The 19,227-nt window shown below is 36.7% G+C and overlaps 1 protein-coding gene across 2 annotated transcripts in view; it reads right to left on the bottom strand.

The window, feature by feature from the left end:
• The window catches only part of ZNHIT6 (zinc finger HIT-type containing 6), a 54,033-nt gene extending 38,437 nt beyond the window's left edge, over positions 1-15,596 (bottom strand). For both annotated transcript variants that reach the window (XM_007978090.3, XM_073007145.1), the window contains exons 1-5: positions 14,466-15,596; positions 13,280-13,345; positions 13,087-13,193; positions 12,925-13,010; positions 8,981-9,084 (exon numbers count right to left, since the gene is read on the bottom strand). In XM_007978090.3, coding sequence (XP_007976281.3) covers positions 8,981-9,084; positions 12,925-13,010; positions 13,087-13,193; positions 13,280-13,345; positions 14,466-15,121 — 1,019 coding nt within the window. In that variant the 5' untranslated portion in view covers positions 15,122-15,596. The remainder of the gene's footprint in view (positions 1-8,980; positions 9,085-12,924; positions 13,011-13,086; positions 13,194-13,279; positions 13,346-14,465) is intronic.
• Between the last annotated feature and the right edge of the window lie 3,631 nt (positions 15,597-19,227).

Here is a 19,227-nt window from a genome sequence, read left to right as displayed (position 1 = left end):
ATCATCCCCCAAAGCTCACAGCAAAATCCACTTGTCTCCTCATGACCACAACTGCTAAACCCATCATTTTATTTTCCTTTACTCTTTCCTAAAGCCAATTTACAGCAAAGTACAAACTTATACTACTTACATTTATAGGATACCATGTTAAAAAAAAAAAAGTCCTGTGCTTTTAGAAGTACATTACCACATAACTTTTTACGGAAAAAAGTGCTACTGGCATTAATACAGGGGTAAATAGGTATATTACTGCAATATAGTAAGGATGATGCAATTTTATCCAAAGAACAAAAAGTAATTTTTTGAATTCATAAAAGGTTTGTTATTTCTTTACAAGAGGGACATCTAGTGGCTAGCTTCTAAAACAGATTGAAGCTCTTAAATATTAAGTTGTTTAGTAATAGGTACACCTCTATTATCTTCATACTGTACGTAAAAGACAGACACACAAACACAGAGCTAAAGAACCCTAGGTCAAAAGGATAAATTGAAAAGTTAAGGACTTTCAGTTCTAAGCTGTTAGCAGTAGAAGAATGGTAAGTAGAAGAACTGGATTGTTTAGAACTGAGGGCCAATATCATTTGGAGACAAACGCCCATAAGAAAATTGGATCCATATCTGAGGAAATAGATGGTTAGTCCACAGAAAAGAGTCCAAGCAGACAGCAGTACCAGACTTACACAACTTCAGATACTGGGATTATTTACACGATGAGAAGTGTTTTAAATTACTGAAGAAAAAAAAAGGAAGCTTACAACATGAGTGAGTAAGGAATACAATTCTGTCTAAAAGACGAGAAAGATTAGGGAAAGAAACAGAGCTTCCAGGGAAAAATAAACCAAAATACAAACAGTGCATAGGCTAAAAATATGATTAATTAGACAACTGAGGAGAGAAAGTGACTTGGACAATATAGCTAAATAAGTTACTAGGAACGTAGCAAAGACAAAGAAATTTAGATAACTTACTACTTTTCCAGAATTCTCATATTTAGACAGCAGAACAAATCTCAAGGAATAAAAATAAAAAGAAATCACACTGAGACACACATCATAGAAACTGCAGAACTCCAAAGACAATACTGAATATTTTCAAAGCAATCAGAAGAGAAAAGAAGGAAGACTATGTATAAAGCAACAGTGTTCTCAATAGTGGCAAAAGAAGTGAGAAGACAATGGAATATATAAATTAACTGAGTTCTAAAATAAATGTCAACTTAATATATTTCACATGAAGCTAAACTATCATTCAAAAGAGGCTGGGCATGGGGGCTCATGCCTGTAATCCCAGCACTTTGGGATGCTGAGGTAGGAAGACTGCTTGAGGCCAGGAGTTCAAGACTAGCCTGGGCAACATAGCAAGACTCTGACTCTATTTTTTAAAAAGTAAAAAACAGATAAAAAACAAAAGTAAGAGTGAGCTGTCTGACTATACATGAAATTTTGAAACAGGCAAAAGAAATGTACAGGGGAAAAAAGGACAGGCTGTCTCTAAGGAAGAGAGGAAATGACAAGAAAAACCTTTCTGGGGTGATGGTAATGTTCCATTTATTCACAGGGACTGGATTATACAGGTGCATGTATTTGTCAAAACTCAGCAAATGTATATACTTAAGATTTGTACATTTCATTACGTGTAAATTTTACATCAATAGACAAAAATGCAAACTCTGGAACTCTAGTTAATGATGCTTAAGTATTCAGGGCCCAGTAGAGGGATGCCTGCATTTAGTTCGAAATGCACCAAAAATAAAATGGGTTAACGGATGGATAAATATGTGATAAAGCAATTATTGCAAAATATTAATGATAGAATTTAGGTGATGGGTATATACACATTCACTACAAAATTTTCAACTTTGTTTTATGTTTCAAATTTTTCATAATAAAATATTGGAAAAAACTTTAAACAAGCAAAACCAATCTATAAAATTGAAAGTTAGGGGAGATAGTAAACTTGGGAGGTGGTGGTAGGTATTCCCATGGTGGGCAGTAAAGACTTCTGGGGTGCTGGTAATGTTTTTGACCTTGGTACATTAATGATTTGTGTACTTTTTTGGTATGTATTGTATCTCCATTAAAAAATGAAAATAAGACAGGCGCGGTGGCGCATGTCTGTAATCACAGCACTTTGGGAGGCTGAGGTGGGTGGATTGCCTGAGCTCAGGAGATCAAGACCACACTGGACAACATAGTGAAACCTCCTCTCTACTAAAACACAAAAAAATTAGCTGGCATGGTGGCGGGCACCTGTAGTCCCAGCTACTCAGGAGGCTGAGGCAGAAGATTTGCTTGAAACCAGAAGATGGAGGTTGCAGTGAGCCGAGATTGCACCACTGCACTCCAGACTGGGTGACAGAGGGAGACCCTGTCTCCAAAAAAAAAAAGAAAAAGAAAAAGAAAAGAAGATGAAATACAGATATTTTAAGACGAAAACTGAAAAAGCGTATTTTTATAAGACCCTCACTAAAGAAATCTTAAAAAGGAGAACAAAATGATCCTAAAAAGGTCTGAAAAAATGTTTAAAAAGCGACAAAAATACTGGTATATATGTGGGTAGATTATACTTTTGTCCATTTTACTGATGAGGAAAATGAGATATAAAGCCACAAAACCAGTAAATATCAGAGCTGGCATTTGAAGCCACTATATATTGTTCAGCTTCAGAAAAAAACAAATAGTTGATTAAAAGAAACAGAGATCAAAGAGACATTTCTCCCATGGTTATATACATGGAGACCACTTGGTAGAGTAACATGTAATGCCCTTAAAGAAAGTTCAGCAAGATTCTAAGAGCTATTTCTTAGCATGTCCTTAATCAACGTTACCAGCTTCAGTCCAAACTCTACTATCAGAGGGGACAAAACAACATGGTTCAGGCCGGGCGCAGTGGCTCACGCCTTTAATCCCAGCACTTTGGGAGGCCAAGGCAGGCGGATCACAAGGTCAGGAGATTGAGACCATCCTGAACACGGTGAAACTCCGTCTCTACTAAAAACACAAAAAATTAGCCGGGTGTGGTGGTGTGTGCCTGTAGTACTAGCTACTTGGGAGGCTGAGGCAGGAAAATGGTATGAACCCAGGAGGTGGAGATTGCAGTGAGCCGAGATTGTGCCACTGCACTCCAGCCTGGGTGACACAGCGAGACTCCATCTCAAAACAAACAAAAAACAACATGGTTCATCTATGAAGTTTTTCTTATCTAACAGACATACAGTATATACCAAACAGAACTCATATATTTAAGCTGATTCCCAAAGGGATTCAGATCCAAAGAATCGCTAATTTATTACCAGTTTTTTTTGTTTGTTTGTTTTTGTTTTTGTTTTTTTTTTAAGACACAGGGCCTCACTCTGTTGCCCAGGCTGGAGTGTAGCGGTGTAATCATGGCATTCACAAGCTAATTTTTAAATTTTTTGTGCAGATGACGTATTGCTTTACAACCACCAATTTAAAGTGAGATTCCTAATCTTTCAGACAATTGTTTTAAACTCCAATTCTTTTTTTTCACTGAACATGTCATGGATAGTATTCCATGACAATACTTCTATGTCTAATTGTTTTTGCTTAATAGCTGCATGGAATTCCACGGTATGAAGGTGCCATCATTTATTTAACTCAGTCCATACTGAAGGATACTTTAGGTTGGTGCTAGTTTTTACACTACTAAAAACAATATTGCAATAGATATATGTGTACATATATCTCGTTTGCAGATCGTCTACAAATATGTCTGTAGGCTAAATTCCTTGAGTACTTATTTATAACATTTTAAGATGTAATATACATTTTATACAATAAAATATATAACATTCTGAGAAACATTACCAAATTGCCTTCTAAAAGGACCATACCAATTTAACTCTCAAGAACAATGGAAGAGAAAAATGGCCTGGTTAACCCATATCTTCATTATACTAGATATTATTAATGTTTATCAGTCAAATACTATGTATGTAGACATATCTTTCTATGACTATCTATTCTTATCTTCTGCCCCTTTCCTAATTAGTTGCTAGTCTTTTTTTCTTAATAATGCATAAGCACTCTGTGTCATATATGTTAAAGACTTTTTTGATCCAGTCTTTTGACTTTATTTTGGTCTTTTTTTGCCATGTAAATTTAGTAATTATTTTCCTTTTGGCTTCTGGATGGGATGTTTCTTCTCTTCAAGATTATGAAAATATTCCAGTATTTTTATTTCATTTTAAGATTTTGATCCACCTGGATGTTATTTAGTAAAAGATCCAGCATTTCCTCTCAAATGGCAAGCTGTTTCAACTCCATTTATTAAGTAATTATTTGTATTACTTTGAAATGTTACTTTGATCATATACTAGCAAACCAAATATACTATTTATTTTCTGTGATCTAGTTACAGATTTCTAGGCCAACACCATAAAACTAGTATAATTTCATAAATTTTAATGAGTCCAGCCTCATCATTTTTCTTTTTTCAGATTTTTCCAGGCACTTCTGCCATGTTATTCTTCAAAATAAACTTCAGTTATTTATGAATTGTCTTCTCAATAAATAAATAACAACAAACAAAATCCCACTGATATTCTGATTAGGATTGCATCAGACTTAAAAGATCACTTAAGAAACAATACTAAGCTTTTTAAGAATATGGTACTTTTTATCTAAACTAAAAAAAAAATAACTAAAATAGGCACTCATACTTTCTTGATGAAAGTACAAAGTGGTAATATTTTATGGAGACAATGCAGAGTTTTTCTCAAAAGTTTAAATACATCTTTTGTTATTCAGGAGAAATTACATTTTCTTCATATAGGCCTTTCATATTTCTTTCAACAAATTTGATTAGCACTGGGTGGAAGTGAACGTAAAACTATAGACCCTACAAAGAGATGAGGTAAAGGAATTACCTCTGAAAAAGCCACTATTTTAAAGTAGCTTGGGATCTGCTCCAAAATAAGCAGGACAGCCAACATTTCCTTATCAAGCTTCTCTATTTTTAACAGCCAATGTCAACCTTGCTTTGGCTCAACTTATATAAGCCTCCCTGAACTTAACTTTATTGATTACAGCCATCCACTATGACACTCCTGCAAATTCCTCTAAAATAGTTCTCTAAAATTCATCCCCATTGCATACATTTTTGACTTCACAGACTTCACCTCACTTTGACTATTCAGTGAAAATTGCAGAACTTATTCTTAGAAAAATTCACACATCACATAATTTCACATATAATTCTAGGAGAGTCAGTGAAAATGCCTGCTATAAAGGGTGTCTGGATTAGAATGAACCTATTCCAGTCAGCTGCTACAATCACCTGCAGATAGGTCTACAGAGTAATTCAGGTACAATGGCACATTCATCACACTTCATATGGGGGCTTTTAAATTTAAAACTTAAAAAAAAAAATGTATACTTTATAGAAAAGTTACAAAAACAGTACAAAAGATTTTTCATTCAGATTCCTCAAAAGTTAAAACATTTAAATTTTAAGCAACATTAACTTGAGATTTTGACTATACTGCAGTTCAAGTTGCTTAAACAAGCCATCAATTTAATACCTAGGGCGTATTAATAATAATCTTAGAACAAGACCAACTTCTCATATCAACAATTCCAAAATCTCCAAAACTGAGAGATTTTTAACTCCTTCAGCAGCAAAACCTGAGTCAGTCTACAATCATTATTTACCCATTATAAAGTAAAAATTTATAGGTTTCACTGCACAAATAGTACTGTTTGATTACACAGTCCTGTCCCAGACCTATGAGGGGTGAATGGAATATATAGTAAATGTGGCATATTCCTAAGAATTTCAGTGAAGGGAATGTAAACCTTCAATGTCACTGTATATTATTTACTATGTGCCAGGTACTACTTTAGTTATTATTAATAATTCATTTAATCCTCTCAATAACCTGGTAAGTCAGATTTTGCCCAAGGTCACCTAATGTATAATCAAACAGTAGAGGCAACATGCAAATTTATATTGATCAGAGACAAAGTTATAACCAACTTTTGAAAGTTATTAGAAAAAAGTATTGAAAACTAGTCTCTTAGAATACTGGGGGCATGGGAGCTGAACAGAATTCTTTGAAAAAATTTCATTTCCCCTTCTTCCCTCTTTCCAGCAAATACCACTGCAATCATCTAAAACCTTGCTCATTTTCATGTATTCATTGTATCTTATTGCTCAGCTGATAAGATACAAATATCTCAAAGTAATTCTAAATGTCTTTATTTTTTTCTCTTAAAGGTGAAGTATAAGACACCAGAATCCTGATTCTGTCTACATTATATTAATTATATAGACCAAGAAAAGATTAGAACTATACATTCAATAAGTACATCTTCTGTATTTATCTAAATCAGTGGTTCTCAAATGGGGGTGATTCTGCCTCCTGCAGTGGACATCTGGCAATGTCTTAACAAGAAATAAAAAATCCAAGAGCTCAACCTCTCTAATAAAGCTGCCCACAAAAAAGTTTGGTAATATTCAACAAAAGTTAAGGTATAACTAAAATAGGCACTCATACTTTCTTGATGAAAGTACAAAGTGGTAATGTTTTACGGAGACAATGCAGAGTTTTTCTCAAAAGTTTAAATACGTTGTACTCTCTCTAATCCAGTAATTCTGCTTTCTAGGAATTGATCCTACAAAGAAAAGTCATGTAAGCACACAAAACAATTTGTTCAAGGCTGTTTAATACCGTGTTATTTATAATAATTTAAAAAAGACATAAAATAAGTGTTGATGAATATGAGAATAATTAAATGAAACAGGATATAGTCAAAGGTGGAATATCCTACTTAAAAATAATGAGGCAGATTTGCATTAACAAGAAAAGAGGTTCATAATATATTGCCAAATGGAAAATCTAGCTGCAGGAAAAAACGATGTGCATTTATTCATAAAAAATTAATGTTTAATGAGCAGAGTCATGTCACTTTATATAGTTTTACGTATTTTATATTATGTTTTACTTTATTACATGAAAAAAAGAGAAAACATGATTAGAAGGAAACGTTACGAAATTTTATTAGTGGTCAACTCTAGATAGTGGAATTACAGGTGATATTTTTCCTTTAAACTTTTTAATGATACAGATGTATTATTTTTACAATAGCTACTATAAACTGATTCCTTCCCACATGCCACTTACTGCCTATGTGAATGAATACACTAAAAGGCCACAACTCTATAAGGCAGCTATCATGAGCTCCATTTTGCAGATGGCAAAAGACTAAGAAAAGGATTCTAAAGCCTATTATTACACACTATGTTGCTAATCTCCTCCTAGGAAACACTAAAAATTTAAGAAAACCAATCCCAAAGCTCTATAAATTTATGAACAAAAGACTAACGCAAGAAGAATCTGATTTGCAATTTGCAGAGACCCGGGGAGTTTCAAAACAACCAAAAATATACTAAACCTGCAAAATATACTACTGAGTGTAATACTCTCGGTAAAAACTTTCCGCATACTTTCATGTATCTAGAGACACAAAAATGTTATACTTAAGGCCATCTGCTTTTCATTACTGAGAACTAATCTCTGATTACAATCATTCTGAATGGTTTCTTTCATAAAACAGGAACACATTTTGTATTTGAGAAGGCACTAATCAGTTACCATAAACTTCTAAAACCAGTTACCATAAACTTCAAATTATGTCAATTTCTAAATATGTCAGTTTCAAAACACACAAAAGAATCATCTCACGTTTGATAAACGCAAGACATTACCTCACTTTTTTTTTTTTCGAGACAGGGTCTCATTCTGTTGCCCAGACTGGAGTGCAGTGGTGCAATCTTGGCTCACTGCAACCTCTGCCTCCTGTGCTCAAGGGATGCTCCTACTTCAGCCTCCTGAGTAGCTGGGACCACAGCTGGGTGCCACTACACCTGGCTAATTTTTGTATTTTTGGTAGAGATGAGGTTTCACCATGTTGCCAAGGCTGGTCTCAAACTCCTGGCCTCAAGGGATCCACCTGCTTCAGCATTACTTTTGGAAGGTAACCAGGAAAAACGAAAAACCATTTTTACAAATATTTACGTCTTATATAAAATAAATGGATAACGTCATCTTCTAATTATGTTAACAGCTTTGAAAAGGTAGAAGTTTTACTAGAATAATGACAATTCTGATGGCTTTGTCTTTTCAATTTTTGGAAGAGTACAGCTGGAAAGGCACCGTAGAGCTGACCTGGGTCAACTCCCCATATCATACAACTGATGCCCAGAGAAAGGAAGGTGATTTGTTCAAGGCCCCACAGTTACTAAGAGGCTGGAAAGGGAGGGACTCCCTCAAGTTTTTAAAAATTTTAAATCCAAAATCTTGACTTCTGAAAGGTATTATCTGATAATTTAGTTGGCTTAAAGTACTCTGGGATCCTGTTCTCCTTTGTACTCTTGGGGACTTTTCAACCAACATTTTCAGACAGCAGCAAACTAATCTCTGTTATATTATCTGTACTCAAGAGTTCAAAGTCCCCTTCTCCATTGACAGCTTTTAAATGAAATCTTTTTTGGAAACCCAGTGGAGAAAGAAAAAAGCAGAGTTGCCTTTAAACAGTACAGAGGTCCTGCTTTTACTTGCTTTGTCCTAGAAGTCCCTGAAATACTTTCTTGGTATCTTAGGTCTCAAAGAAACAGTTTATTTCTATTGTATGAGAGTGTTCTAGGGCACTGCTACTCAAAATGTTTCTCAAACAATCAGCATCACTGATGAGCTTGTTAGAAATGCACAATATCAAACTCCAACCCAGGCCTACTAAAAAATCACAAGCATGCTTAACAAGACGCCTAGGTGACTGGTATGCACCCAGATATTTATTAGTTACATGACATACAATTGCTACAGTTATCTTGTCATGGACCAATAACAAACAGTTTAGAGAATCACATTTGGGGTAGCAATGCTCTATAGCAACCAAATCTTAAAGAATGATCCTGATCAAATCAGAACACCTGATATACTAAAAAGTTAGAAACTTACTTCTTATCAAAAAAGGTTGAATTCTCCTTCCTCTTGGTGAATCCATTGGGTAGAAGTTTTAAGTTAATACCTTGCCTTCGGGCACGATTTTTCATAAAGTACATCTAACAACCAAAACCAAACAGACAAATTAATTTTTAAATTCCTTAAATTTAAAGAGTGAGTAAAACAATGTTCAGTAATAGTTAAGATTTACTGAGAACCTAAGTGTTACAACAGCTCTAAGCAGTAACCTCATGTAATCTTCACAATGACACTATGAGAATAGGCATTATCATCTCCATTTTAGCAATAAGAATTAGTGAGATCCCAAAATCATACAGCTATCCCAGAAAGACAGAACTTGTACTCAAACCCAAGTCTGTCTAATTCCAGAGCTTGTGCTTTTAACCCGTATGTTCTATGAGCCAAAGAAGAATTTAATGGAGATTAAAACAAACAAAAACACAGGTCATTTGGCAATCACAGGGGCTACCTACACAATTCTTGATTTCTTTTACTGATGGTTTTACCAGTTAGCTGTATATATATATCTCTGATTTTATTACTAGACAGCTCACTCAAGGGAAGAGCCATGGCACTGCCTAGTACAAGGCCTAGCTTAAAGTAACCACTGTTGTGAAAAGCACAAAATGGGATATGAGAACATTCTGGCTCTGACATGTGTTATTACATTGACCACTTGGGTTGATTAAGCTAAACTGGGCAATTCCAGAATTATGAAGGAAGTAATACCAGATTTTTATTAAGTCAAGGAAGAAGAAAGATCACTCAAAGAAAAGGCAAAATATAAATGCAAGTTTTTTGTTAAGTGAATAGGGATCTAGAATTTGCAATGTAAAGTCAGAATCAAGTCATAAGCCAAAGGAAAGGATGGGTCAGCTATCATTGGCTAAGTAGGAAACTGTTTTAATAAATTACATGTAATTTTATAATTTAGAGGACTTTGGTTTCAGTGATGGTAGTGATTATTATAAATAATTATAACAGCAGTGACCAACCCTCCTAATACACCTTCAGGATAAGGGTGAACCAGAAACAATCTCTACTTTTAGAGCAAGCTAGGAAACTTGTATGGTTACACTGAAACAGAGGAAAAAAGAAAAAAAATTCATTAGCAGTTAGGGCTATGGGACATCCCTTGCTTAGATTCACAATTATTTTGCCTTGAAAACAGCACTGAATAGCCATACTTTAGAAAAAAGGAAGTGGGAGGACTTAATCAGATAACAAGTTTCAGTAAAAAACCACAGTAATTGACAGAGCATAGTATTGGTGCAGGATATACCAGTAGGCCAAGAGAATGGAAAAGACAAGGCCACAAAATGACCCAAGCACATAGGGATGCTGATATATGACAAAGGTGGTCCTACAGAGCAGTAGGGAAAGGATGAACTTTCCAATAAATGGTGCTGGGAAAACTGGATTATCCATATGAAAAATTAAATGGGAACTCCTCTGTACATGATACCAAAAATCAATTCCAGTTAAAGACATAAGTGTAAAATACAACAGTATGAAGCTTTTAGGCAATAATTATGAGAGAATAACTTCCCAACTTCATGGTAGGGATGGAATATCTTTATAAACATATAAACCTACTAACTATAAAGGAAACAAATGATAAATTTGACTACATTAAAACTAAGAACATCCATTCACCACAAGACACTATAGAATGAAAAGACAAGACAGAGACTAGAAGATATTTACAACATACAACCAACTTGCACTAGCATCCAAGCAATACCAAGAATTCTCACAAACCAGTAAGAAAAATAAAGCTGACCAATGAAAAGATGAGCAAAAGACTTGAACAGGCACTGCATAAAAGAGGAAATCCAAATGGCCAATAAAGTATTTGAAAGGTGGTTCAATCTCATCAGGAATTAGAGAACTGCACATTTAAAACCACAATAAAATTACATAGCTAACAGATTGACAAAAATTTTTAAAGTCTTACCAAACTAAGGACTGGTGAGAATATGACAACAGGTACATTCATACACTATTGGTGAGAGTGTAAACTAGTATAATCACTTTGGAAAATGTTTTGGTAACATTTAGACAAATTGAAGATATGCATACCACACAACAAAGCAATTCTATTCCCAGGTATAAACCCTACGAAAACATGTTCACATGCATACTATAATTCATAGACAAAAGTAGTGGCATTTTTTCTAAACTGTTTTTTATTCTTACAGAAAATCCAAAATCCATGAAAAAAAAAATTCATACACATATTGTGGTAGTCCTAAGATAGAAAAAAATATTAAGAAATGAGAAAAGATCAGGGAAGGGCATAAGAGGGTGGCATGGAACTTCTGGGAAGCCAGTAATGTTCTAATTCTAGACTGGGGTGGTAGTTACATGAATATTCATTTTATAACTATTCATTAAACTGTGTATTTCCATTTTGTGATTTTTAGAAAATATACATGCTATACTTCACAATTAAAAAAATTGTAAAGTAATTTATCTTCAGGGAATTTTAATTATGCCTAATTAAGTTTGAGGAAAAATAAGAGTTGCTATATGAATAATTTTCTTTCAGATATGTGTGATGTAATTATGTCTGTACCAATAATACCAATAAAACAAGGTGTTTAAAAGGTATTAAAATTCTGCAACTCCAATACTAAAATCAATACAATTCCAGGATACGATTTAACCACACCATACACGAATTTCTACAACACCAGTTGCCAAAAAATTCCAAATATGTAAACTTTAATTTTGCATAGTATTTAAGGAATTAAAAAAGGAATGTAAGAGTATGAAAATTGAGTATATTAGAAGAGCAAGTCGTGTTAGCTCTTCCTTCAAAATCAGAATCTAATCCTTTCACAATAATTCAAACAGTATAACCAAGCCACTATTATCTCACAAGGACCGTGGGAAGAGCTGCAGAATTCGTCTCCCTACTTCTAGTCTTCCACTCTTGCCCCCCTAAAGTTCACACAGCAGCAAGAGCGGTTTTTCAAAAGCCAAATTTAAGTTCAAAACCCTGCCATGGTTTCCATTTGCACTTAGAATTAGAAACCCTCACCAGTTTCTTTTCTTTTTTCTTTTGAGACAGAGTCTCACTCTGTTGCCCAGGCTGGAGTATGGGGCGCAATCACGGCTCACTGTAGCCTTGACCTTCCTGGGCTCAGGTGATCCTCCCTCCTCAGCTTCCCAAGTTGATGGGACTACAAGGGCACACCACCACATCTGGCTACTTTTTGTATTTTTTCATGGAGACAGGTTTTCATCATGTTGCCCAGGCTGGTCTTGAACTCCTGAGCTCAAGCAATGCTCCGGCCACAGCCTCCCAAAGTGTTTGGATTACAGGAATGAGCCAGTTACTCTAACCTCATTTTCAATACTCTCTTCCTCACTCACTATGCTTCAGTTACCTTGCCAATCTTTTAATTCCTCAAACCAGACATCCTTGTTTCTGACTCAGGTCTTTCCTTTTACTTTTGTCCCTATTTGGAATAATCTTCCTCCAAATGTTTACATGACAGCTTCTTTCTCAGCATTCAGATCACTGTTTACATATCATCTCTTCTCCTGACCACTGTATCAAAAATAGTACCCTCACAGGAGAAGCTTCTCCTGACCACTGTGTCAAAAATAGTACCCTGACAATCTCTCCCCAACAAAGACCATTTTCATTCTCTCTTTAATCTCTTGAGCCTTCTTTATCTTCTATATGAACTTAACTCTATCTGAAACTACATTTGTTCCTCCACTCATCTCCTGTATCTCCCACTAAATACAACTCCACGAGGGGACAGACTTTGTTTGGGTCACAGCCATATCCTTAAGTAATCAGAACAGCTCTACATCATGGTAGCCACTTAATATATATTATTTGGTAAGTTAAAAAAAAACAAAAAAAGAATCTAATTGATTTGAAGGACTTCAAACTGGAAGAAATTAGGAAAAAATCTTACATGTTTATTGCTTATTGGTCTTTTCAAAAAGGCATCTCTAGAAATATGGTCCGCTGTTCTTGCCACATCTTCCAAAAATCGATAATCTAAAAATTTCAAAACAGAAGAATAAACAAATGACATACACCAATGGCCAGAAAGCCTCAATTTGCTATGGCTTACCACTTAGGAGATTCATTTCAGTAAACTGTTGTATTGAAACGTATGCAGTTTTATCTCGAACTCCATTACATGTCAGTTCTGCTTTGTGCTTCTTTACACAGGGCAAACTGAAAAGACAAAGGGGAAGTACTTTTATACTTTAGGGTAAGAAAGGTACAGATACAGGTTAAAAGGTAGGAAGTTACATGTATACCTGCAGGAATATCGCATACAACGTGGACATCTGTACTTTGCTTCTTCTGTACCACAAGTTTCACACCTGCAAAAGCCCACATGTAACATTAAATTTCCAAATATTAACTCTATTTGTTTATAAACTTAGAATGTCCCAACTTATAAACTTAGTGACAAGTAACTCTGAAAAAATATTTGATAGCTGTTGAACATCATTTGAAAATTCTTCTCTATGAAACCCTCCCAAAACAACTACATTTCCAATGTTGTTAGTGACATGTAACTCAGGAAAATGTATTAAAATTTTTAAAACCCATCTCGCTTTTGACTTCTTTTTCTACTCTAATCAGGGAATTAGATTATTCACTGATATTTTAACTTGTGATTCCTGGAAATGTGGTAATGATTGTATGTGTGTGTATCCAGGAGTCCAATCCATGAGCTATGTTTAGATATTTTTAAAGCACACACCAGAAAAAGACTATAAGGCCAAGTGAAATTTAGAGAGTAGTAGTAGCATCTTTTTTCCTGAACTCCACACCTAATCTAGAATGAGCATCGAAATAATCTATAAATGCCATGTAACCCATCATCTGTCCTCAACTGCTCTTCTATGCTCTTGGGATACTGACAACCAAACTACAGTTACTTATATTTAGCCCACTGTGTTCTAGACGGTAATATTCCCAAGAATCTGACTACTCTTATTTCCTTTGTCACATGATCCACACACTAAGGAAATTAAATCAAAAGCAATAAATATTCACAGCACCCATGCAGAAGCTTGATAATTGAGGTCAAGTGTAATTTTGCCTAATTTTAACTTACTCTACGTTGTCATTGTTGGTTTTATTAGACTTTCTCATCTCTATTCTCTCTCAAAGGAATACCGAGTAAAGAGCATATTAAGTCAAGCCAGATCCAGTTCCAAATGATCTTTTGGTCCCCAGAATTTTCACTTTCCTAACTTGCCCATTACCCATTGGACACTACCAACTTCATATATTTTCACTGAATTTGTCGTGTTGTCATCTACAACACCCTCCACTTCCCAACCCACCCCCACGAACGCCATCTGACTCCAGAAACCCAAACTTGTGCTTATTTTTCATTATTCCACCTTCTCCTGATAGTGTGGTTTCCTTCACTCTAGACATGAGGATTCCACAGCTTTATTCCCCTAAATGGAATTCCCCATGCCCTACCTTGACATGGCCAGTTTCCGCTTGCAACCCACCGGGTGATTTATCGGAGGCTCTTCTTTCACCTTTGTATCATCCACGGTTTCTTTCTTCAGGAAATCCTTCTCTTCTTTTACACACTCTCCATGCATCACTTCCTCTTTTATGTATTGACCAACAAACTTCCCCTCCTGTTTTATCTCCGAGTTATCCTTCTCTTCCTTCACTTCTGACCAGTCCATTACCTCTTCCTTTACCTTCTCTTCCTTTACCTCTGGGTCACCCACCTTCGCCTCTTTTACCACTAAACTACTATCCGTCTCCTGCTTCACCTCCAATACGCCTGCGTTCTCATCCTTCACCTCAGACCTATCCTCCACCTCCTGTTTTACCCACTGGCCAGCCAATCTGCCTTCTGTATCTGGCCAGTCCATAATTTCTTGCTTCACTACTGTTAGGTCCATCGGTATTTCCTCTGGCCTTTGTCCACTTCCTTTCTCTCCATCCCCTATCTCCTTCATCCCTGTCAGCCCTTTCCCCGCTTCTCCTCCGCCGACCTCCTCCGCCCGTGCTAAGTCCCTCACTCCCTCACTGCCAGGCTCTGGACTTAGCCGCACCCCCTCAGCTACGCTGTGGAGACCTCCCCCAGACTTCCCTTCATTTTCAGCAGCAAACTCCATCAACTCACGATACTTGGCCTCTGTTGCCACCCTATCCTTCAATGTGGCTGCCGCACACCAACAGGAGGAATTACCGATCGGAATACCTACGGCGGCCCACGTGTGGAGCCAGGTAGCCAAAAGCCCGGAATAGTCAGCTTGACGCGACTGCTCGAATCGCCGTAAAGCAACGCTTTTGCGCCTCGACACTTCACGACTTGTAGAACTCTTTACGGCTCTGCGGAGGCCCTGCCGGATGCTCTGGGCCAACAAGCGTAACTGCGTGACTTGCCCAGTGGTATTCTCGTCTCCCGCCTGGTTTCCACTACACCCTTGCCCTAGGGAAGCCTCCTGGGCCACACCCTAGGCCACCCTGCACGTCCTACTCGGTGTAAAGAGTGGAGGAGACCGGCAGAGGGAGAGAAGCGAAACCCTTACACTCTGGAAATGGGAAAACCCACCCTCATCTGTGTTAACCATTAAATCCAATCTTGTATGAAAATAGACACACCTGATGTTACGCCTTAACAAGCTTTAGTTTCTTAAAGCTATAAACTAGGGACTATGGTATTATTAATACAAATCTCAGTGTCATTGCGAAGATTATGAGATCATGCATGGGAATTAACTAGCAGTGACGGACACAAACTCAATAGATAACTGGGAATCCTGATGGGTTTCAAGTAGGAAAGAGGGCATTAATTTTTGTTTCCATTCTTTCTAAGTAACAGCCTGACGCAGGCATTCTGCAGGATTCTGCAGCATTTTGCAGGATTCTCTCAGAGAACATCATAAATATATTAGGTGAAAGTGCATAATGCCCGATATTGCTGAGTTGCATTGTATGAATTGCATTGTATGAATGTGGCACGTTTTTTCATGCGTGTACCAGTTGGTGGGCATTTTCCTTGTTTCCAGTTTGGGCTATTACGAACAATTCTGCTTCCACATTCCTATACAAGTATTTGTGTGGACGTGTTTACATTTCCCGTAAGTAAATAACTAGGAGTGGAATTGCTGGGTCATATAAATTTATGTTAATTTTTAAAGAAATGCCCAAACTGTTTTCCAAAGTAGCTATACCATTTTACATTCCCACTGGCTGAGGGTTCCTGTTTCTCTACATCCCTGCCAATTCTTAGTATTATCAGTTATTTGATCATAGATGTGTAGTGATACGTCGTTGCGAATTTAATTTACATTTCGTTGTTATTAAATTACATTTCTTTAATGACTAATGATGTTGAACATCTTTTCATGTTCAACTGGCCACTTAGATATTTTCTTTAATGAAATGTTTATTCAAATCTTTTGCTCCTTTTTCATTGACGTCTTTTATTATCAAATTATAGTAGTTATTTATATATTATGCATATCAGGCACCAGTATGTTCCCCAGTGATCCTCCCACCCCCACAGTGTTCAGACCAACGTGTAGACTGCTCCTGCATCATCCCAGGATTGGTCTGTGTTACTGATAGCATACAGCAGAAGTAATACGTTACCTCTAAGATTAGGTTTGGAAAAAGGCTGTGGTTTCTGCCTTAGGCTCTTGCTCTTTTGTTCTCCTTCCTAGATCATTCACTCTGGGGGAAGCAAGCTGACAGGCTGTGAGTACCAAGAGGCCCATGTGGCAGTGGGCCGAAGTTACTGGCTCTTACAGACTGAATTGTGTCCCCTCAAATTTGTGTGTTAAATCCGTAACAGCCAGTACCTCAGACTGTGAGTGTATTTGGAGATAGAACCTTTTAAGGTGATTTCATTAAAATGAGACCATTAGGGTGGGCCCTAATCCAATCTGACTGATATCTTTATAAGAAGAGGAAATTTGGACACAAAAAGAGACATGAGAGAGGCCTGCAAAGAGAAAAGACTATACAGTGGTACAGTGAGGTGGCCACTTGCATGCCAGCTAGAGAGGCCTCAGAAACAACAAGACTGGTGGTGACAACTTATTTTGGAGTTCTAGCGTCTAGAACTGTGAGAAAATAAATTTAAGTTACTCAGTCTGTGCTAGTTCATTATAGTGGCCTTGGTAAACTAATGCCCTGGTCAACGATCAGCAAGGAATTTCAGCCTGTCAACAGCATATGAGTGAATTTGGAGGAAGATTCTGTAGTCCTAGTCCAGTTTTACATGACTGTGGCTCTGGCCAACAGCTGCACCCAGATTCCGAACACTCAGAAATTGTGGGAAGGGATAAATGTTTCTTGTTTTAAACTGCCAAATTTCTGGATAATTGATACAAAGCAATGCATAATTAATACCAATTCCTTGTATGGTTTGCAGATACTTTTTCCCAGTTTTTGGCTTTTCCTTTTCTCAGTTGTGTCTTTAAAAGAGCAAAAAATTTGCACTTCAATTAAATTCAGTTTATCAAGTTTTATTTTTATTTTTTGTGATGGAGTCTCACTCTTGTCACGCAGGCTGGAGTGCAATGGCGTGATCTCTGCTCACTGCAACCTCCACCTCCTGGGTTCAAGTGATTCTCCTGCCTCAGCCTCTCGAGTAGCTGGAACTACAGGCAGGTGCCACCACACCTGACTAATTATTTTTGTATTTTTATTAAAGATGGAGTTTCACCATGTTGGCCAGGCTGGTCTCAAACTCCTGACCTCAGGTGATTCACCCGCCCCCAAAGTGCTGGGATTACAGGTGTGAGCCACTGCACCCGGCCTCTCAATTTTTAAATGAATTTTTTGTGTGTGTCACACTAATAACTTTTTGCCTAGCTCAAAGTTGCAAAGAGATATTTCTCCTATATTTTCTAGAAGTTTTATAGTTTTAGCTTTTGTATTTAGGTCTGTGATCCATTTTGAGTTGGCTTTTGTATCTAGAGTCATCCCTCTGTTTCTGTGGGGGACTGGTTCCAGGACCACCACAGATCTGAGAATGCTCAAGTTCTACAATCTGCCATCTGCATCCATTGTTTCACATCTGTAGGTTCCACCAACTGTGGACATTTGATCCACAGTTGGTGGAACCCACATGTGGTAGAACTAAGGATATCATCCATAAGGTGGACAAGGTAATGGTTTAAGTTTCTTTTTTTTACATATGGATATCTTATTGTCCAAGCACCGTTTGTTGAAGCCTATTCTTTATCTTTGAATTGCCTTGATATTTTAAAAAATCAATTGACCACAAAGATAAAGATTTATTTCTGGACCTTATATTCTGTTTCATTGATCTATATGTCTATCCTTACACAAATACCACACTTTATTATGATTTTATAGTAAGTCCAACTTTCTTTTCTTTTGAAAATTGTGTTGGCTATTCTTGGTTGTTTGCATCTCTGTATATTTAGTGCCAGCTTGTCAATTTCTACAAAAGAACTTGGGATTTTCATTGGGATTGTGTGGAATATATAGATAAGTGAGGGGAGGATTGTCATCTTAACAACATTGTGTCTTATCCATGAAAACGGAATGCCATTCATTTATTTAGATTGTCTTTAATTTACCAATGCTTTGTAGTTTTCAGTGTACAAGTTTTTACGTATCTTTTGCTAAATTTATTCCTATTTTATTCTTGATGTGATTTTTTCTTTAAATTGAGACAGGGTCTCCCTCTGTCACCCAGGCTGGAGTGCAGTGGCACAATCATGGCTCACTGCAGCCTTGACCTGGTTTCAAGCTATTCTCCCACGTCAACCTCCCAAGTAGCTGGGACCACGGGCGCATGCCACCATGCCCAGCTAAATTTATTTTTGGTATTTTTTTTTTTGTAGAGATGGGGTTTTGCCATGTTGCCCAGGGTGGTCTCGAACTCTGGGGCTCAAGGGATCCGCCCACCTCAGCTTTTCAGAGTGCTGGGATTACAGGCATGAGCCACCGCACCTGGCCTTGATATGATTTTAAATGAGGATTACTCATTTAATTTCATTTTGGATTTTTCATTGCTAGGTTGCAGAAATAAAATTGATTTTTGTATTTTGATTTCATATCCTGCAACCTTAATAAACTCAAATGTTTTATAATATCTCAACATAATTGGATTCAATTAACTTATATTTTGTTTAGGAGTTTTCATCTATGTCTATGAAGGATATTTATCTGTAGTTCTTTCTTCTTGTAATGTTGTTAGGTTTTGTTATTAGAGTTTTCTGCATACCTTTTAACTTTT

The sequence above is a fragment of the Chlorocebus sabaeus genome, chromosome 20, assembly GCF_047675955.1.
Source record: "Chlorocebus sabaeus isolate Y175 chromosome 20, mChlSab1.0.hap1, whole genome shotgun sequence".
NCBI lineage: Eukaryota > Metazoa > Chordata > Mammalia > Primates > Cercopithecidae > Chlorocebus > Chlorocebus sabaeus.
The sequence above is the reverse complement of the archived record's forward strand: the minus strand, read 5'-3'. Positions and strand labels throughout refer to the sequence as shown.